Genomic DNA, 22922 nt, shown 5'->3' on the forward strand with positions numbered 1-22922 from the left:
TTAATATGCATACTAGAAATTCTAACCGCTAGATTAAGAGTTCTGCGGCCAAAGGGGTGCGTTAGCTATGCATGCTTTTTTTCTCCCGCACCTTTTAAATACCGCTGGTATTTAGAGTTCACAGAAGGGCTGCTTTAGGCTCCAAAAAGGGAGCGTATAGCATAATTTACCGCCACTGCAACTCTCAATACCAGCGGTGCTTACGGACGCAGCCAGCTTAAAAAACGTGCTCGTGCACGATTCCCCCATAGGAAACAATGGGGCCGTTTGAGCTAAAAAAAAAACCTAACACCTGCAAAAAAACAGCGTTCAGCTCCTAACGCAGCCCCATTGTTTCCTATGGGGAAACACTTCCTATGTCTGCACCTAACACCCTAACATGTACCATGAGTCTAAACACCCCTAACCTTACACTTATTAACCCCTAATCTGCCACCCCCGCTATCGCTGAGCCCTGCATATTTTTTAACCCCTAATCTGCCGCTCCGTACACCGCCACAACCTACGTTATCCCTATGTACCCCTAATTTGCTGCCCCTAACACCACCGGCCCCTATATTATATTTATTAACCCCTAATCTGCCGCCGCCAACGTCGCCGCCACCTACCTACACTTATTAACCCCTAATCTGCCGACCGGACCTCACCACTACTATATTAAATTTATTAACCCCTAAAGCTAAGTCTAACCCTAACACTAACACCCCCCTAAGTTAAATATAATTTTTATCTAACGAAATAAATCTTATTAAATAAATTATTCCTATTTAAAGCTAAATACGTACCTGTAAAATAAACCCTAATATAGCTACAATATAAATAATAATTATATTGTAGCTATTTTAGGATTAATATTTATTTTACAGGCAACTTTGTATTTATTTTAACCAGGTACAATAGCTATTAAATAGTTAATAACTATTTAATAGCTACCTAGTTAAAATAATTACAAAAATACCTGTAAAATAAATCCTAACTAAGTTACAATTAGACCTAACACTACACTATCAATAAATTAATTACATAAAATACCTACAAATAAATACAATTAAATAAACTAACTAAAGTACAAAAAATAAAAAATAACCTAGTTACAAAAAATAAAAAAATAAGTTACAAACATTAGAAAAAGATTACAACAATTTTAAGCTAATTTCACCTACTCTAAGCCCCCTAATAAAATAACAAAGCCCCCCAAAATAAAAAAATGCCCTACCCTATTCTAAAATAAAAATCGAAAAGTTCTTTTACCTTACCAGCCCTTAAAAGGGCCTTTTGCGGGGCATGCCCCAAAGAATTTTGCCTGTAAAAAAAACATACAATACCCCCCCAACATTACAACCCACCACCCACATACCCCTAATCTAACACAAACCCCCCTTAAATAAACCTAACACTAAGCCCCTGAAGATCTCCCTACCTTGAGTCGTCTTCACCCAACCGGGCACCGATGGACCAAAAGAAGACATCCGGAGCGGCAGAAGTCTTCATCCTATCCGGGCAGAAGAGGACATCCGGACCGGTAGACATCTTCATCCAAGCGGCATCTTCTATCTTCATCCATCCGGAGCGGAGCGGAGCCATCTTCTTCCAGCCGACGCGGATCCATCCTTTTCTACCGACGCCTACTCGCCGAATGACGGTTCCTTTAAATGACGTCATCCAAGATGGCGTCCCTCGAATTCTATCAGCCAATCGGAATTAAAGTAGGAAAATTCTGATTGGCTGATGGAATCAGCCAATCAGATTGAGCTCGCATTTTATTGGCTGTTCCGATCAGCCAATAGAATACGAGCTCAATCTGATTGGCTGATTGGGTGAAGACGACTCAAGGTAGGGAGATCTTCAGGGGCTTAGTGTTAGGTTTATTTAAGGGGGGTTTGGGTTAGATTAGGGGTATGTGGGTGGTGGGTTGTAATGTTGGGGGGGGGTATTTTATGGGTATTTTTTACAGGCAAAAGAGCTGAATTCTTTGGGGCATGCCCCGCAAAAGGCCCGTTTAAGGGCTGGTAAGGTAAAAGAGCTTTTCTATCTTTATTTTAGAATAGGGTAGGGCATTTTTTTATTTTGGGGGCTTTGTTATTTTATTAGGGGGCTTAGAGTAGGTGTAATTAGCTTAAAATTGTTGTAATCTTTTTCTAATATTTGTAACTTATTTTTTAATTTTTGGAACTTAGTTCTTTTTTTATTTTTTGTACTTTAGTTAGTTTATTTAATTGTATTTATTTGTAGGTATTTTATGTAATTAATTTATTGATAGTGTAGTGTTAGGTGTAATTGTAGGTATTTTATTTAATTAATTTATTGATAGTGTAGTGTTAGGTTTAATTGTAACTTAGGTTATGATTTATTTTACAGGTAATTTTGTAATTATTTGAACTAGGTAGCTATTAAATAGTTATTAACTATTTAATAGCTATTGTACCTGGTTAAAATAAATACAAAGTTGCCTGTAAAATAAATATTAATCCTAAAATAGCTACAATATAATTATTATTTATATTGTAGCTATATTAGGGTTTATTTTACAGGTAAGTATTTAGCTTTAAATAGGAATAATTTATTTAATAAGAAATAATTTATTTCGTTAGATAAAAATTATATTTAACTTAGGGGGGTGTTAGTGTTAGGGTTAGACTTAGCTTTAGGGGTTAATAAATTTATTAGAGTAGTGGTGAGGTCCGGTCGGCAAATTAGGGGTTAATACTTGAAGTTAGGTGTCGGTGATGTTAGGGAGGGCAGATTAGGGGTTAATAATATTTATTATAGGGTTATTGAGGCGGGAGTGAGGCGGATTAGGGGTTAATAACTTTATTATAGTAGCGGTGAGGTCCGGTCGGCAGATTAGGGGTTAATAAGTGTAGGTAGGTGGCGGCGACGTTGGGGTGGCAGATTAGGGGTTAATAAATATAATATAGGGGTCGGCGGTGTTAAGGGCAGCAGATTAGGGGTACATAGGGATAACGTAAATTCAATCCGATTGGCTGATCCAATCAGCCAATCAGATTGAGCTCGTATTCTACTGGCTGATCGGAACAGCCAATAGAATGCAAGCTCAATCTGATTGGCTTTGACACTAAAATCTTTTTTACTTCCTTTTGCATCATGCGTTTTTTTCCCATTCCTGAAACTGCTATATGAGGAAATTGGATATTTTGTTTAAATGTTGTTTTTTCTTTTTACATTTTGCAAGATGTCTTAGTCTAATACTGCCTCTGATGTTGCTGTAGAAACCATGGTGTCTGAACACAGTTCTACCAAAGCTAAGTGTGTCTTTTGTAAATTAGCTGATGTTATTCCTTCAGCTCAATTATGTGGCATTTGTCATGACAAGCTGTTGAGGGCTGATATTGTTTCTATTAGTACAAATACATCATCTGTTGTTCATTCAACATCTAATGTACCTGATATACCTGCAAAGGTAAAGAATTATATTGCTGCAGCTATAGAAAAGGCTATCACCTAGATTACGAGTTTTGCGTTCGTGTTTACGCTGAAAAAATGGCCATTTCAGCATTAAAACAGTAACACAGCCATTACAAGTCTTGTCGGTATAGCTGTACCGCAAGTCTTTTAGCCTGTACCGCAACGTCAGTCCCGCACACATAAAAATTAAATTTTTTCATGGGACTTTCATAGCGCTGCCATTATGAGTTTTGTGGTCAGGCTAAAAAAACCTGCGTTCCAGCCTAAAACAACAAGATCCGTTTTGCAATCTAAAAGCAGTAGTTATGAGTTTTACGCTACATATTTGTTACATAAAACTCATAACTAAACTGTCACAAAACACCCATAAACTACCTATTAACCTCTAAACCAAGGCCCTCCCGCATCGCAAATACTATAATAAAATTATTAACCCCTAATCTGCCGCTCCCAACATCGCCACCATTAAAATAACTATTAACCCCTATTCCGCCACTCCCCGACATCGTCACCACTATAATAAAGTTATTAACCCCTAAACCGCCGCCCTCCCGCATCTCAAACACTATTTAAATATTATTAACCCCGATTTTACTGTCCGCCCACATTTTCCCCACTTTACTAAAGTTATTAAGCCCTATACCGCCGCCACTATAATAAACCTATTAACCACTAAACCGCAAGCCCCCCACAATGAAATATACTAAAGTAAATTATTAACCCCTAAACCAAAAGCCCCCCACATCGCAATAAACTAAATTAAACTAGTAACCCCTAAACCTAACCATAACCCTAACCCAAACATAACCCTAACACCCCCTAACTTTATATTAAAATTACAATTTCCCTAACTTAAATTAAAACTTACCTGTCAAATTAAAAGAACTAAGTTTAAACTAACAATTAAACTAATATGATTGTTAAACTAAAATTAAACTAACTGCCAATTAAATAAAACTAAACTACACATTAAAGAAATCCAAACACTAAATTACAAAAAAATAACAAACACTAAATTACGAAAAATAGCAAACGAAAATATCCAAAATAAAAAAAAAGAATTACACCTAATCTAATAGCCCTATCAAAATAAAAAAGCCCACCCAAAAAAACCCTAGTCTACAATAAACTACTAATAGCCTTTTGTGGGGCATTGCCCCAAAGATATCAGCTCTTTTCCCTGAAAAATATACATCCAATTGAATAATAGCTGCTTAAATCCTAATGGCTGATTTGAACAGCCAATAGTACTTTAGCAGCTCTAATTCCTATTGGCTGATTAAAATTTTTCAGCCAATAGGAATGCAAGGGATGCCATCTTGAAACGGCTCCCTTGCTTTGAAGATTAAGTGTACGGCGGCGACTGTATGAAGAGGATGCTCCGTGCCGGATGTCTTCAGGATGGACCCACTCCGCGCCACCGGGATGAAGATAGAAGATGCCGCCTGGAGATAAAAGAGGCTGCCTGGATGAAGACTTCTCGCCGCCTGGAGGAGGACTTCGCCACCTAGATGAAGATAGAAGAGGCCACCTGGATGAAGATCGTTCAAGCAGGACTTTAAAAACTGTAAGTGGATCGTCAGGAGTTAGTATTAGGTTTTTTTTAAGGGTTTTTTGGTTGTTTTCTTATTTTAGATAAGGGCTTGGGCAGCAAAGGAGCTAAATGCCCTTTTAAGGGCAATGCCCATACAAATGCCCTTTTGAGGGCAATGGGTAGATTAGGTTTATTAGATAGTTTTTTTTTTATTTTGTGGGTTTGGGGGGGGGTGGGGGTTTGTAATGTTAGTGGCTCTTTGTAAAAAAAAAAATCAGGTAAAAGAGCTATTTAACTTAGGGCAATGCCCTACTATTGGTAGTTTATTCTAGATTAGGTTTTTTATTTTGGTTTGTTTTTTTTTTTTTAAATGGGTATTAGCATAGGAATCATTTTTATTATTTTTGATAATTTGTTTATTATTTTGTGTAATTTATTTTTTTCGTTTTGGGGTGAGTTTTTATTTTTATATAAGGGCTTGGTCAGCAAAAGAGGTAAATGCCCCTTTAAGGGCAATGCCCATACAAATGCCCTTTTCAGGTCAATGGGTAGATTAGGTTTTACTTTATTATTATTTTTTGTGGGTTTGGGGGGTCGGGGTTTGTATACTGTTAGGGAGTGTTTGTTTTGTTTTGTATCAAAAGAGCTGTTAAAGGGACAGTCTACACCAGAATTTGTATTGTTTTAAAAGATAGATAATCCCTTTATTACCAATTTCCCAGTTTTGCATAACCAACACAGTTATAATAATATACTTTTAACCTCTGTGATTATCTTGTATCTAAGCCTCTGCAAACTGCCCCTTTTTTCAGTTATTTTGACAGACTTGCAGTGTAGCCAATCAGTGCCTGCTCTCAGATAACTTCTCGTGCACGAGCACAGTGTTATCTATATAAAATACATGAACTAACACCCTCTAGTGGTGAAAAACTGTTAAAATGCAATCTGAAAGAGGTGGGCTTCAAGGTCTAAGAACTTAGCATATGAACCTCCTAGGTTAAGCTTTCAACTAAGAATACCAAGAGAACAAAGCAAAATTGGTGATAAAAGTAAATTGGAAAATTGTTTAAAATTACATGCTCTATCTGAATCATGAAAGTTAATTTTGGCCTAGACTGTCCCTTTAACTTTAGGGCAATGTCCTACAAAAGGCCCTTGTAAAGGCCCCCAAAAGGCCCTTTTAAGGGCCCTTGGTAGTTTATTATAGATTAGGGTTTTTTATTTTGGGGTGTTTTTTTTTTTTAAAGGGTATTAGAATAGGAATAAGTTTAATTGTTTTGGATAATTTCGTTTGTTATTTTTTGTAATTTTAGTGTTTTTTATTTTTTGTAATGTTAGGTTTTAGTGTAAGGCAGCTTAGGTTTTATTTGACAGGTACGTTTGTATTTATTTTAACTAGGTAGTTAGTAAATAGTTAACTATTTACTAACTAGTCTACCTAGTTAAAATAAATACAAAATTACCTGTGAAATAAAAATAAAATCTAAGCTAGCTACAATATAACTATTAGTTATATTGTAGCTAGCTTAGGTTTTATTTCACAGGTATTTAGTTTTAAATAGGAATTATTTAGTTAATAATTGTAAGTTTAATTTAGCTTTATTTTAATTATGTTAAAGTTAGGGGGTGTTAGGGTTAGGTTTAGGGGTTAATAGTTTAATTTAGGTTGTTGCAATGTGGGGGGCTGGCGGTTTAGGGGTTAATAGGTTTATTTAGTGGTAATGATCTGGGAGGCCAGAGGTTTAGGGGTTAATAGCTTTATTTATTTGTGGCGATGTCGGGGAGCGGCCAAATAGGGTTTAATAGATTTATTATAGTGTGGGCTATGTTGGGGTGCAGGGGAATAGGGGTTAATAACTTTAGTATAGTGGCGGCGATATTGGGAGCGGCAGATTAGGGGTTAATAGCTTTATTTAGGTGGCAGTGATATTGGGGGCGGCAGATTAGGGGTTAATAACATTATGTAGGTGCCGGCGATGTTGGTGGAGGGCAGATTAGGGGTGTTTAGACTCAGGGTTTATGTTAGGGTGTTAGTTTTTTTTTTTTTTTTTTTAATATTTTTTTTATTGAAGTCAAAAACAAATACAACCAGAGGGTAAGCCCCAAAACATTTACAGAAGAGTGCAGTTACAATATTGTTAAATAAGTATTACAGACAAAACCCTGTAGTAAGGGCATAATGTATCCCAATAGCACACGCAATATTATAATATTTGGGCAATCTACAGTGAGACTTCAGTTTTATAATAAGGGCAATAAAAGTAAAACAAAAACAAAAATAATCCCCTCTGGGCCATATAGAAGGCAAATTAGAGTGTCTACTCAGGTATAATTAGGGCCAGGGGGGAATTAGCTGTATAGTTTAAAAGGGGGGGGGGGGGATGCAGCGGGCGAGAGACGCTCGAAATATAATAGGGGGTGGGGGTGGAGGGCGGAGCCAGTTGGTATGTCAATCTAGTCATTAGATTAAGAATAGTTTACTGATTAATAAGATACTTTAACACACCCTAAGGTTACTCTCTCGCCTATTGGCACACATGTGAGACATCTAAACACACATCAAGTATCAACATCGCTATAATGCTGTGCTAAAGGTGAGTTTGGCATAAGATACTGAAAATAGGTTAGTATACATTAATAGACTGGAAAAGCCTCAGGGTCTAAATGCTACCATAATATTGAAACATCTTAGCCAACAGTATAATAACTTGTCTCCCAGTGCAAACCAACAGGCTTCTAATGAAAAATTACAGCAGAGTTTAGAGAACCTCAGCATGTGCACAGAAGTGCTCTGTACAAATATCGTTATGAGTCAAGCTTATTAGTGGGGCTTGTGTATATAGGTAAAGGCAGTAACCTCATAGTCTCCTAGAATTGCTAAAAGTTAAAATTGAAGTGTTACTCAGACAATTAACATTATTTATGCCCAATGATGAAATAGGCACACACTACAGCAAAAGTTAGCCTAGAAATGACTATATCAGATTAAAACTTTTATGAGTTAGAAGGACAAACATAGATAGGAATATTAGTGTATAGATAGTTATTAATATGATACATAGAGTCCTTCAATCCAACCTGCTACATAAAGAGTTATAGAGGAAGTAGGGCTAAATATATTCAGGTAAAATAGATAAGTTGATTACTCAGTTAATGCACTTTCATCGTAATAATACACTGCCACAAAGATTAGCTAGTTTGGCTGTAAATCATAACTATCAGCTATTATAATACCAGAATAAAAACCCAGCAGTGAACTGCTTGACATAAATAAATTTAAGCAGGGCATAATAAGACAAATACCCTATTGCTAATGCTCAATCTGCTAGGGCTTAGTGAGATATGTAGAATATGATGCTATACAGGGCTGCATACATTCTACACTTTAGTGATGATAGCTAAATGTTAAATAGAAGTGCAGTACATAGTGCAGTTTTCTCAAATAAATGACTGTTAGGGTTCTTTCCACACCTCCCTCTGAATTAATAGCGTTAGGTATCTAGCAATGTGGTTGTAGAGCTCAGGGTATGAGGGAATTACAGAAAGGGAAAGACATAGGAGATCCATGTACGGTGAGTAAACCTGACCGGGTTAGGGCAGAGGAATATATACTGGTGTATAAGGTGTCTCAGAGCTTAATGGGTGAGCTTGAACACCAAAGATAAGGAAAAGGTAGAAATGGTAGAGGATACAAGAGCAGCTGCAAAATATTGGGACCTACTTAATAATGTCCCGGTACATCCAGATCTCCAAACACATATACAAGAATTATCAGTAATGGGGTTAGGGTAACTTAATAACGATCAAAATTAAGAACATCCCATGTTAAGGGTTAACAAAATGTGTACGATAGAGACACAGTATAGTGTAACATACACAACAACAAAAATAAAGAAAAATAACAGCTCAAGTGTCCTGAGAGACGATTTAGGCTGCTGCAAAGATCTTTAAAAGTTGTCCTTTAGTCTATGCCCATGATCAATTTAGTTCCAGCGTTTATCAGCTGCAGCAGATTGAAGGAGCTAAGTAACCAGGCTGAAAAGTTCAGTAGCAGTCCTCTGTGGCATAGGATCAGGGGGATCACAGACATTGGACCCTTCATAAGGTGAAATATGTGAGTTAGCTCCGTGTCTAAACCTATATGATGATGTTCCCATGAGGTCTTCTAGGTATGTGCACCACTCAATATTATCGATCATCGTAGAGCCCCATATGATAGTTTCAGGTTCCGGCGCTCTCAGGCTATCTTGGAGTTCCTCCTTGTTTGGTTCATGTTGATTTCTAGATGCTCTAACCGGTGCAGCAGTTGCTGTCAGGGAGGTAGAAATTTCTGAGACACGGAGGGACTGCGACCGAATAGCGATATTAGGCTCTAAGCTATCGCCGCCATCTTGCCTGTCGCGTGGAGTGGAGAACTGCTTGTAGAACTGTGTAAGTAACAAGTTCATTGCTGTAAAATGATCTTCCAGGCTCTCACTAACCTGCTCCTCGAACTTGTGGAATGCAGCCTCCATATCCATTTGGTAGGTATTAAGAGGAGGGTTTTTCAGGATTAGGATGCCTTATATCCTCACTGCTTCTTTAGATAATTTAGGCCCCAGATCGTGGTGTCGCTTAGGGATCTCAAAAGTCACTAGAATGAGGATTCGCTCATCAAGGGGTTAGCATACGTGAATACTCTCAGGTTCCAAGTAATTCAAAGGTCTGTGTCATCATAGCATTGTATAATTATCCATCTTTTAATGAGGTTTAGTAGAGGAGCTCCACGAACACATGTCTACTCTCCTTGCTGGCTAACTCCGCCCCCCCAGGGTGTTAGGTTTAAATGTTAGTTTTTTCCCCCGTAGACATCAATGGGGCTGCGTTACAGAGCTTTTCTTTCTGCGATCACAGGTGTTAGAATTTTTCTGACACGGTCTCCCCATTGATGTCTATGGGTAAAGCGTGCACGAGCACGTAAAAACAGCGCTTGCATTGTGTGCAGTATGGAGCTTAAAAACACCATATCACACGCACAAGCCGGCTGTTTGAAAACTTCTAATGGCTCGCTATAGGGGGTTAAATAGCACAACTTTTGTTGCGTTCGTTAATTTCGCTATAGCTCGCATAACTCGTAATCTAGCTTTATGTCTGCTATTCCACCTTCAAATAACCGTAAAAGATCTTTTAAAACTTCTCATAATTCTAATGAAATTTGTATTGACTGACAACATACTGAAGTATCCTCTGCTGATGAGGATCTCTCTGGTTCAGAGGATCCTGAATCAGACTCTGAAATTGACAAATCTTCCTATCTCTTTAAGATTGATTATATTCGTTCTTTGTTGAAGGAAGTTTTGGTTACTTTGGGTATTGAAGAGTCTAGACCTCTTGATAACAAAGCCAGTAAACGTTTAAATTCTGTTTTTAAACCTCCAAAGGTTGCTCCTTAGATTTTTCCTATTCCAGATGCTGTTTCTGATATGATTATTAAGGAATGGTCTCTAAGCCTGGTTCTTCTTTTAATCCTTCTTCTAGGTTTAAGAAGTCGTATCATTTACCTGTGGCTAATTTAGAGTTTTGGGAAAAAGTCACTAAAGTTGATGGGGCTATCTCCACTCTTGCCAAATGTCCTATTATTCCTATGGAAGATAGTACTTCTTATAAGGATCCTTTAGACAGGACGATTGAATCATATCTCAGAAAAGCTTATTTACATTCTGGTTATATTCTTAGACCTGCCATTTCTATGGCTGATGTGGCTGCTGCTTCAACTTTTTGGTTGGACAGTTTAGCTTGTCAGGTAGAAGATTCTGATTTGTCTAGCATTGTTTTTCTGCTTCGACATGCTAATCATTTAATTTATGATGCTATATTTGACATTATTAGGATCAATGTTAAATCTATGTCTTTAGCTATTTTAGCTACAAGAGCTTTATGGCTTAAATCTTAGAATGCTGACATGGTGTCTAAATCTAGATTACTATCTCTATCTTTCCAGATAAAAGGTCTAAGGGTAAATTTAAGGCTCCTAATCATTTTCGTTCCTTTCGTCAGAATAAAGAACAAAAAAACACTCCTTCCCCTAAGGCCTCTGGTTCCATTTGGAGACCAAGCCTTATAAAAAACAAATCCAGCCCCCAAGACTGCATGAAGGTACGGCCCTCAATCCAGTTCAGCTGGTGGGGGGCAGATTGAAATTATTTCAGGAAATTTGGACAGGTTCTGTTCAGTATCAGTGGATTCAGAATATTGTGTCTCAAAGGTATCGAATACGTTTCAGAATAAGACCTCCCATGGGAAGATTCTCGCTCATGTTCCAACAAATCCTGTGAAGGCTCAGGCATTTCTGAAATGTTTTTCAGATCTAGAGCTTTCAGGGGTGATTGTACCAGTTCCTCTCCAGGAACAGGGTTTGGGGTTCTATTCAAATCTATTAATTGTTCCAAAGAAAGAGAATTCTTTCAGACCATTTCTGGATCTGAAGTTTTTAAATCATTTTGTAAGAGTCCCAACTTTCAAGATGGTGACTATAAGGACTATTCTGCCTTTTGTTCAGCAAGGATATTTTATGTCCACAATAGACTTACAGGATGCTTATCTTCATATTCCAATTCATCCAGACCACTATCGGTTTCTGAGATTCTCTTTTCTAGACAAGCATTACCAATTTGTCACTCTTCCATTTGGCCTAGCAACAGCTCCAATAATCTTTTTGAAGGTTCTAAGTGCCATTATATCTGTAATCAGAGATCAGGATATTGCGGTATTTCCTTATTTGGACTATATTTTTGTACTAGCTCAGTCTTTTCATTTAGCAGAATCTCACACAAAACAACTAGTGTGGTTTCTTCAAAGGCATGGTTGGAGGATCAATTTACAAAAGAGTTTCTTGATTCCTCAAACAAGGGTCACCTTTTTAGGTTTACAGATAGATTCGGTGTCCATGACTCTGTCTTTAACAGACAAGAGGCAAATGAAATTGGTTTTAGCTTGTCTAAACCGTCAGTCTCGATCATTCCCTTCAGTGGCTATGTGCATGGAAGTTTTAGGTCTTATCACTGCAGCATCGCACGCAATCCCTTTTGCTCGTTTTCATATGAGACCTCTGCAGCTTTGCATGCTGAATCAATGGTGCAGGGATTATACTCAGCTATCACAACTTATATACTTAAATCCCAACATTCAACTCTCTCTGTCTTGGTGATTGGACCATCATCGTATTGCTCAAGGGGCCTCTTTTGTTCATCCTTCCTGGACTGTGAACTCAATGGATGCAAGTCTTACCGGCTGGGGAGCTGTCTGGGGTTTCTGACAGCACAAGGGGTTTGGAAACCTCAAGAGGCGAGGTTACCAATCAATATTTTAGAACTCCGTGCTATCTTCAGAGCTCTTCAGGCTTGGCCTCTATTAAAGAGAGAACTTTTCATTAGTTTTCAGACAGTCAATATCACAACAGTGACATATGTCAATCATCAGGGACTGACTCGCAGCTCTTTAGCAATGAAAGAAGTATCTTGGATACTTTCTTGGGCAGAGTCCAACTCTTGTCTAATTTCTGCGATTCATATTCCAGGTGTAGACAATTTGGAAGCCGATTATCTCAGTAGTCAGACTTTGCATCCGGGGGAGTGGTCTCTCCCTCCAGATGGGTTTCATCAGATTGTGCAGATGTGGGGGTCTTCCAGAAATATATCTGATAGCCTCCCATTTGAACAACAAACTTCCCATATATCTTTCCAGATCCAAGGATCCTCAGGCGGAGACGGTGGATGCTTTAGCAGTTCCCTGGTTTTACCAACCTGCTTACATTTATCCACCTCTAGTTCTTCTTCCAAGGGTAATCTCCAAGATCATAATTGAACAATCTCATGTGTTTCTGATAGCACCAGCATGGCCTCACAGGTTTTGGTATGCAGATCTTGTCCTGATGTCCAGTTGCCAACCTTGGCCACTTCCTTTTTCCATCAGGATCTCAAATCTCTAAATTTGAAGGTATGGAAATTGAACGCTTAGTTCAGTGATTAACATAAGTCTGTTTTGAGGAAGATTTATTATCAGGTTTGGAAAACCTATATTTCATGGTGCTCCTCTCATAATTTTTCTTGGCATTCTTTTAAGAATTCCTAGGATTTTACATTTTCTTCAGGATGGTTTGGATAAGGGTTTGTCGGAAAATACTTTGAAGGGACAAATCTCTGCTTTTTCTTCTTATTTCATAGAAAGATTGCTAAACTTCCTGATATTCACTGTTTTGGTCAGGATTTGGTTCATATCAAGCCTGTTATTAAGTCTATTTCTCCTCCTTGGAGTCTCAATTTGGTTTTAAGGATTTTGCAGGCTCCTCCTTTTGAGGCTATGCATTCTTTGGAAATTAAACTACTTTCTTGGAAAGTGTTATTTCTTTTGGCTATCTCTTCTGCTAGAAGACTTTCTGAGTTGTCGGCTCTGTCTTGTGAGTCTCCTTATCTGATTTTCCATCAAGATAAAGCTGTTTTACGGACTATGTTTACATTTTTGCCTTTTTTGTGAATTCTAACAACATTAGTAGGGAAATAGTTGATCCTTCCTTGTGTCCTAATCCTAAGAATTCTCTTGAGATGTGGTAAGAGCTTTGAAATACTATATTGAGGCTACTAAAGATTTCTGAAGACTTCTAGTCTATTTGTTATTTTCTCTGGTTCCAGGAAAGGTCAGAAAGCCTCTGCCATTTCTTTGGCATCTTGGTTGAAACTTTTGATTCACAAGGCTTATTTGGAGGTGGGGCAGTCTCCGCCTCAGAGAATTACAGCTCATTCTACTAGATCAGTTGCCACTTTTTGGGCTTTCAAGAATGAAGCTTCAGTTGATCAGATTTGCAAAGCAGCAACTTGGTCTTCTTTGCATACATTTGCTAAATTTTACCATTTTGATGTATTTGCTTTTTCTGAAGCAGTCTTTGGTAGAAAAGTTCTTCAGGCAGCTGTTTCAGTTTGATTTTTCTGGCTATGATTTGTGTTTTTTTAAATTTTTTAAGAAAACTTAATTATTATTTGGATTTAAGTTTTCAGTGGAAATAGCTGTTTTTATTTTATCCCTCCCTCTCTAGTGACTCTGTGGATTTCCACATCTTGGGTATTATATCCCATACGTCACTAGCTCATGGACTCTTGCCACTTACATGAAAGAAAACACAATTTATGTAAGAACTTACCTGATAAATTCATTTCTTTCATAGTGGCAAGAGTCTATGAGAACCACCCTATTTTTTGGTGGTTATGATTTTTTTGTATGCTTTTTTACTCCTGTTTACACCTCACTACTTGGCTATACATTAAACTAAGGTATGAGTGTGGTGAAAGGTGTATTTATAGGCATTTTGAGGTGTGGGAAACTTTGCCCCCTCCTGGTAGGAATATATATCCCATACGTCACTAGCTCATGGACTCTTGCCACTATGAAGGAAATGAATTTATCAGGTACGTTCTTACATAAATTAAGTTTTTTTCTAGCACCTAAGACCTCTTATCTTATAAGAGGTGTATAAGAGGTGTTATTATGAGTGTAACTGTATTTTTTTATTTATTTATGATGTGTGTTGTGCAACTTTTTATTCAAGCCTAACAGTTTACCAGAACTCTAAGGTAATTCTATTCCGACGTGCATTAAATTTAATTGTGCTTGAGCGAATGCTTTGACGTTCAACTTGTAATATGCGTGCTACTTCCGGCGCATGCTAACAGCTGTGATAAACTCAATATCGCTCCCAAGCAACAGTTAGCATGCCACTTGTAATCTAGCTCTTAAATGTTAAGTGTAGCCAGATTCATTGCACTACTTTTACTTTAAAATGCCTGTAGAAATCATTTAGTATGCATACAGGAATTCTCAAGCATATGTATATGGAAGGAATCTGTAAACACTGTTGTTTGTTACAGTACATGCACTGAACAGGAATGTAATAAAAGATTAAACATATTTATAAATATGGTTTAAGATTCATACAAGTAAATAGTAAGTTGAGCTGCACTTTTGTAATATAAAATGTATTTAATAAAACCCTCAAAAAACTGTTTTAGTCTTTTCTTAACAAAGAGATTGGTTCTGATCACCCCCCAGATATTTAGTGACTGATTGGTTCAAAGTATTTCATGACAATCTCAGAGTTAAAAAGATAAAGGAGCCATTTTTTCAAATGTTTTAAATAAAGGCTATGGTCTCTAGTTATCAAGCTCCGGACGTACCTGCCTTCGCCGGCCCCAATACGCTCGCCTAAGCTCGCCTCACATCGCCGCCGCTGACCTGAATATGTTCGCCAAAGTTATCAAAAAAGCTGTCAAAAAGCCGCGCACCAAGTACGGGGCGATGAGCAGCGGACTGTGATAGTTATCACTCATCCGATCTCGCTGCTCTTCTGCTTTTTTACAGCTTTATTGATAAGCTGTCACTAAGCACCCACACTAACTATACTGTTCTGCCCCCTATACCGTCGCCCCCGGAGCCCCCCACAACTAAATAAAGTTGTTAACCCCTAAACCGCCGCTCCCGGACCCCGCCGCCACCTACATAATACCTATTAACCCCTATCCTGCCCCCCCTATACCGCCGCCACCTATAATAAAGTTATTAACCCCTATCCTGCGGATCCCGGACCCCGCCGCAAATAAATTGTTTAACCCCTAAACCGCCGCTCCCGGACCCCGCCGCCACCTATATTAAACTTATTTATCCCTAATCTGCCCCCCCTACACCGTCGCCACCTATAATAAATTTATTAACCCCTATCCTGCCCCCCTACACCGCCGCAGCCTATAATAAAATTATTAACCCCTAAACCTAACACCCGCTAACTTAAATATTAATTAAATAAATCTAAATAAATATTACTCTTATTAAATTAGTTATTCCTATTTAAAACTAAATACTTACCTATAAAATAAACCCTAATATGGCTACAATATTACTAATAATTATATTGTAGCTATTTTAGGATTTATATTTATTTTACAGGCAAATTTAAATTTATTTTAACTAGGTACAATAGCTATTAAATAGTTATTAACTATTTAATAGCTGCCTACATAAAATAAAGTCAAATTTACCTGTAAAATAAAAACTAACCTAAGTTACAATTACACCTAACACTACACTATCATTAAATAAATTATTCCTATTTAAAACTAAATACTTACCTGTAAAATAAACCCTAAGATAGCTACAATGTAATTAATAATTACATTATAGCTATTTTCGGGTTTATATCTATTTTACAGGTAACTTGGTATTTATTTATATATTTATTTAACTAGGTACAATAGCTATTAAATAGTTAATAACTATTTAATAACTACCTAGCTAAAAGAAATACAAAATTACCTGTAAAATAAATCCTAACCTAAGTTACAATTAAACCTAACACTACACTATCGTTAAATTAATGAAATAAATTACCTACAAGTACCTACAATTAAATACAATTAAATAAACTAACTAAAGTACAAAACCCCCCCACTAAATTACAGAAAATAAAAAAAGATTACAAGAATTTTAAACTAATTACACCTAATCTAAGCCCCCTAATAAAATTAAAAAAACCAAAATAATAAATGTCCCTACCCTATACTAAATTACATGGTAACCAGCTCTTTTACCAGCCCTTAAAAGGGCTTTTTGCGGGGCATGCCCCAAAGTAATCAGCTCTTTTGCATGTAAAAAAAAATACAACCCCCCCCAACATTAAAACCCACCACCCACATACCACTACTCTAACCCAACCCCCGCTTAAATAAACCTAACACTACCCCCCTGAAGATCTCCCTACCTTGAGTCATCTTCACCCAACCGGGCCGAAGTCTTCATCCGATGGGGCAGAAGAGGACATCCAGACCGGCAGAAGTCTTCATCCTATCCGGGCAGAAGAGGACATCTGGACCGGCAGACATCTTCATCCAAGCGGCATCTTCTATCTTCATCCATCCGACGAGGAGCGGCTCCATCTTCAAGACCTCCGGCGCGAAACATCTTCCTTCTCCGACGACTACCCGACGAATGAAGGTTCCTTTAAGTGACGTCATCCAAGATGGCGTCCCTCGAATTCCAATTGGCTGATGGGATTCTATCAGCGAATCGGAATTAAGGTAGGAAAAATCTGATTGGCTGATTGAATCATCCAATCAGATTCAAGTTCAATCCGATTGGCTGATCCAATCAGCCAATCAGATTGAGCTCGCATTCTATTGGCTGTTCCGATCAGTTTAGGGGTTAAACAATTTTTTTAGTTGCAGTGGGGTACGGGATCAGCAGGATAGGGGTTAATAAATTTATTATAGGTGGTGGCAGTATAGGGGGGCAGGATAGGGGTTAGTAGGTATTATATTGGTGGCGGCGGGGTTCGGGAGCGGCGGTTTACATATTTATTATAGTTGCGGCGGGGTCCGGGAGCGGAGGTTTAGGGGGTAATACATTTATTTAGTTGCGGCGGTGTAGGGGGGGCAGATTAGGGGTGTTTAGACTCGGGGTACATGTTAGGGTGTTAGGTGTAGACAGCTCCCATAGGAATCAATGGGATATCGGGCAGCAGCGAACATGAACTTTCGCTATGGTCAGACTCCCATTGATTCCTATGGGATCCGCCGCCTCCAGGTACGCTGGCCCGGAATAGTGGCGAGCGTACCTGCTAGTCATTTGATAACTTCCAAAAGTAGTCAGATTGTGCCGAACTTGCGTTCGGAACATCTGGAGTGACGTAAGAATCGATCTGTGTCGGACTGAGTCCGGCGGATCGAAGCTTACGTCACTATATTCTACTTTTGCCGGTCTGTAGGGCTTGATAACTACGGCGAATCAGCCTCACCACAAATACGCTGCGGAATTCCAGCGTATTTGAGGTTGACGGCTTGATAACTAGAGGCCTATATGTGATTGGTTTGACAAAAACAAATATGAGAAAAAAAATGAATTGCATAAAGGTAAAGCCATAAACTCACATAGCATGAAGATAATCCCATAATCTATTTGAGCAGAAAGAAAGTAGAAAAAAAAATCTTTAATCGAAAATAATTCTGGTTATTAAAACATAATTTAGTTTAATCCTAGATTTGAATTTCACTTTTCTTCCCTCCTAGATGCTGCCAAAGACGTGTGCTAGAATTTGAGTCCATGCTGCAAATTTGCCTGTTAACATTTTGCATTTTTTATATATATTACAGATTCTAGTGAAAGCAATGTTAAGAAAAAGGTCATTTGGAAATCCATTTGAATTTGCACGAAGGGAAGAACGTTCCATGTCCGCTCCAGGGAATCTGTTAATGTAAGTTGAAATTTTCATTGGAATTAGAATATAATGTAAATTTTAAAAAAAGTAAAATGATGTTTTTACTTGAGAAATAATAACCAACTTTACTGGTTTTAGATCATTTATTTTTAGGTGTAGTTTTTATTTTTTTATCAGTTGTTGATTTACATGTTGACATACATTACAACAGTGTCCATTGCTGTAAAACGCTGCGTTGTTAAAAAAAAAAAAAAAGAAGAAAAGAAAAAAAGATTCCAAGCTGAATTCCTACTTACAGAAGAAAAACTAAAGTTAATAGATAGTTTACTGTCCTACCATTATTTCAACAAATGATAATTAAACAGTGATTATATGAAATGTGTGCAATAGAAATATCTGAACGATGATGAAGCTGTGTGAATACAGCCCCCTGATTTGCCTGAAAATATTAATCTGTTTCATGATAATCTGCTTTACTAGAGGGGATATAAAAAATGAATTTTTAAATGCTCAGCAGTGTATTTCCTATTCTGTTAGATACATATTTTGCAATATACTTATTTTTGCAAAACTACTTCTTTGAAAATGTATCACTTAGGGCCTGATTACTTATTGTTGTTTTTGTTTTGTTTTTTTAATCATTTTTTTTTTTTTAAATCGTAAGTTTGATACTACTCTGAATGATTGGGATGATACAATCGGATTGCATTGTCTCATCTTAATAAGGTTAATTTCCAATAAGGAGCCATGTTACTATGGCAACACGATGCTTATGTTTAGATGCTGCGTTGTCTATTAGCATGGTAGCAATTAAGAGATCAAAAGCAACATAGTATACATGGAACATTTGTGAGTCCCTGCACTATATTATCTCCCATGACTGGTTGATTATACATCTGTTCTGAAGCCCTGATCATACTTTGTGTGACCCCCCCTTGATAGACCTGATGCACGTTAGCCTTACGTAACAGGGGGCGGACCACATGTGAGGTGCGAATTAGAATAAAAGCTATCAGATGCTAGGTTGGTCTATATAAAGTAAGCATTACATACATAGGATGCTTGCTCTATGTAAATAGACACTGAGAAATGCCATTAGGGACGAAACGCGTTTGTTGTTTTTAATTAGGTGTACTTTTCAAAAGAAGTGGCACATGCAGTTAAGACAAAAAAGACAGTCTATAAAAAATTCAAACTCACTGGCTCAGAAGAGGATAAGGAAAAATGGAAAACCCATCAAAAGATGACAAAGCAGTTAATCAGAAAGGCTAAAGCTGATGCAGAAAAAAAAATAGCACAATCTGTAAAAAACGGTGACAAAACCTTCTTTAGATATATCAGCAAAAAGAGAAAAACTAACAGAGGGATAGTAAGACTCGTGAATGATGATAGAGTAGTGGAAGAAGATAAACAAATAGCAAACTGTTTAAATAATTACTTTACATTTGTTCAGTCTTTACAACAGATGGTAAAGATAGTGACATTCTATTAAGGGATGTTACTGTAAATGATAATGTGAGTAGTACTTTTCTTTTTACAGAGGAAGAGGTTTTAAGGGCTTTATCAAAAATAAAATTAAATAAGTCTGTGGGCCCAGATAATATTCATCCAAGGGTTCTAAGAGAACTTCGATCCATGATATCTACTCCATTAGCTGATTTATTTAATCAGTCACTTCTAACAGGAGTTGTTCCAAAAGACTGGAAAATTGCCAATGGTAGTCCATCTTCATAAAAAGGGTAATAGGGAAGATTCTGCTAACTATAGGCCAGTCAGTTTAATTTCAATTGCAGGGAAATTAATGGAATCTCTTTTAATGGAAAGACTTGTGTCTTTCCTTCAGACAAACAACTTAGAAGACATAGGACAGCATGGTTTCACTGCTGGAAGATCATGTCAGACTAATCTAAATTGATTTCTTGACCATGTAACTAAATTAATAGACCAGGAAGGAGCTGTAGATGTTGCATATCTAGACTTTAGCAAAGCGTTTGACACCGTCCCACACAACAAATTTATTCACAAAATGTATTGCCTTGGAATAGATGCTAAGATTATTAAGTGGGTAGAATGCTGGCTTAAATATAGACGACAAAGGGTTTAAATAATGTAGTTCATTCAAATGAGGCATCAGTTACTTGTGGTGTTCCTTAAGGGTCAGTTCTTGGGCCTGTTTTGTTTTTTATGTTCATAAGTGATATTGGAAGTGGGCTTAAGGGGGGGGAAGGTTTGCTTGTTTGCTGATGATACAAAAATTTGTAACAGAGTTGATGTTCCAGGAGGGGTTGATCAAATTAAAAGTGATATTAAAAAAACTAGAGGAAAAATATTTGTGATTTGTAATGTATATGGCCCAAACAAACTTGATAAGGATTTCTGGGATCTTCTGCAGAAATGTTATTAGGATATTCAAAAGATCAACTATTTATAGCTGTTGATTTCAATTTAGTTTTATCTTTCATATGGCATTAGATAGATCAGATGGAATTAAACAACCATCTAGAATCTAGAATGTATTAGAAGGAAACTTTATTAATGCTTTCTTTTAAAAAAAAATCTAGGTTTAATTGATGTTGGAGGGTACAAAATCTGGATAGTAAAGAATTCACTTGTGAGTCCAAGGTTTATAAACAATTTTCCAGAATAGACTTATTTTGAGCAGATGTCAAGTTGTTGGGAAAAGTTATTAAAGCGGACATTAAAACCTTTACTATTTCTGATCATGCCCCAATTTGTTTAAATATTTTCCAATTAAGAAAGTGCCATCTCATGACTCCTCTTTTTTCCCCCTAAATATCTATTTGCAAACCCTAAATTTAATGTGTGGTTGACTAATAAATAGAAACAATATGCTCAAGGTAATGCAAATTACCAACATAAAACTAGTATATTTTGGGAAGCCTCTAAAGCGGTATTGAGAGGAGAGATTAAATCATACCTAAGTCATTTAAGAAGGAAAGTAAATGCAATAGATATTCAACTCACTAACCAACTAACGCATACATTGCATATTTAGCTACATCAAGTTCGGCCCTATGACACCGATATAATGAGGCCAAAAAAGAAAGGGAAGTATTTCTGACGCAAAAAGTTACCAATGAGTCATATAGAAATAATGTGTTTTATTATAGATTCGGGGAAAAATCAGGGAAATATCTAGCCAGAATGATAAAACAAAAGAAGAGAACAAGGGTCATTGAGGCAATTAAAAAGCAGATGAAAGAGCTGTACATACAGAAGAGATAAAAAAAAAATTACCAAATATTTTCAAGATGTATATACAGCTGATCAGATTAACCAAATAAGGAAAGTTTCTGGGAAGGGCTTAAAATGCCGTTATTAGAGGAGGATAAAATAAGGGACTTAAAAGTTCCAATTTTAAAAGAAGAAATTGAAAAAGTTATTAAAAAGATGCTGCTTGATAAGGCCTCTGGCCCGGATGCTCTTCCTAACGAATATTACAAAATTTTAGCAGAAAACATTATACCCACTTTACAATACTCATTCAACAAATATTATATTCAAGGCAAATAAATATTACCTCAGTTTACCAAATTCCTAGTTACACTCATATTAAAGAAAGGGAGAGACCCTGGAAATGTTGATTCATATTTCCCGATATCTCTCCTAAACACAGACTATAAAATACTGACAAGTATTTTAGCAAATCGACTTAAAGTGATTCTGACTGTTTTGATACACCCGGATCAAACAGGATTTATGAAAAATAGAACCTCAGCGATTAATATTAAGAAGGTATTATTAACCTTGGAGTATTACTGGTCCAAAAGACTAGATCCTCCAGACAACCCCGATAACGCGATTATATCTATCGACGCCACAAAAGCGTTTGATTCTATACAATGGGACCACCTTTTGACCACCTTAATTCATTTTTGATTCAAAGAGGGATTTCTCGATTCTATTCAAAGATTATACGTAAAGCAGATATCTGCACTATTAATCAATGCTGAGACTTTTTCAGATATTATATTATCAAAGGGTACGAGACAGGGATGCCCCTTATCACCCTTACTATTTAATTTATCAATTGAACCCTTAGCTATTATCTTAAGAGAACAGATACAGGGCATTTTAGTAGCTTCCATAGAACTCCAAATTGCACTTTATTCAGATCATTTGCATATTTTTCTGAGGAACACACATAAAAATATACCCAAACTACTAAAGATTTTAAAATGTGTTGGTTCATTTTCAGGATATAGAATAAACTTTTATATAAATCAGAAATATTATGGATTAATATAACTCATCTTTCAGCAGAAGTCCCATTTCAAGAAGTTAAAGAATACATAAAATACCTGGGACTTAAATTTAGTCTATCACCTGTTCGCTGGTTCGATCTGAATTTTAAACCTCTTTGTAAGTATTTGAAAGAATAACTAGCGAGACGGGCACATATTCCAATATCCCTTATGCAAAATTAATGTCATAAAAATGATAATTTTCACCTAAACTACTATATGTTATGCAAAACCTACCCATATTTATAAAAAATATAGATTTATCTATCATTAATACAAATTTTCAGATATTCCTATGGGGGTCCATAAGAAACAAAGATTATCAGTATTCAGGCTAACTCAAAGTAAAATATACGCTGGTCTTGGTCTACCATCTATCAAATGGTATAATTGGGTATGCATTGTGATAGCCTTTGATTGGATGACAACTAATGGATACTATTCTCTATTGGAGTTAGAAACAAAT

At 36.9% G+C, this 22922-nt stretch overlaps 1 protein-coding gene across 1 annotated transcript in view; it reads left to right on the forward strand.

Annotated features, from left to right (window-relative positions):
* CAMKK1 (calcium/calmodulin dependent protein kinase kinase 1) overlaps nt 1-22922 on the forward strand; it is an 882751-nt gene that overhangs the window by 732054 nt on the left and 127775 nt on the right. The window contains exon 16 of the mRNA XM_053707509.1: nt 18127-18227. Within this exon, the coding sequence (XP_053563484.1) occupies nt 18127-18227 (101 nt within the window). The remainder of the gene's footprint in view (nt 1-18126; nt 18228-22922) is intronic.

This window comes from Bombina bombina, chromosome 3 (assembly GCF_027579735.1).
Source record: "Bombina bombina isolate aBomBom1 chromosome 3, aBomBom1.pri, whole genome shotgun sequence".
Classification (NCBI taxonomy): Eukaryota; Metazoa; Chordata; class Amphibia; order Anura; family Bombinatoridae; genus Bombina; species Bombina bombina.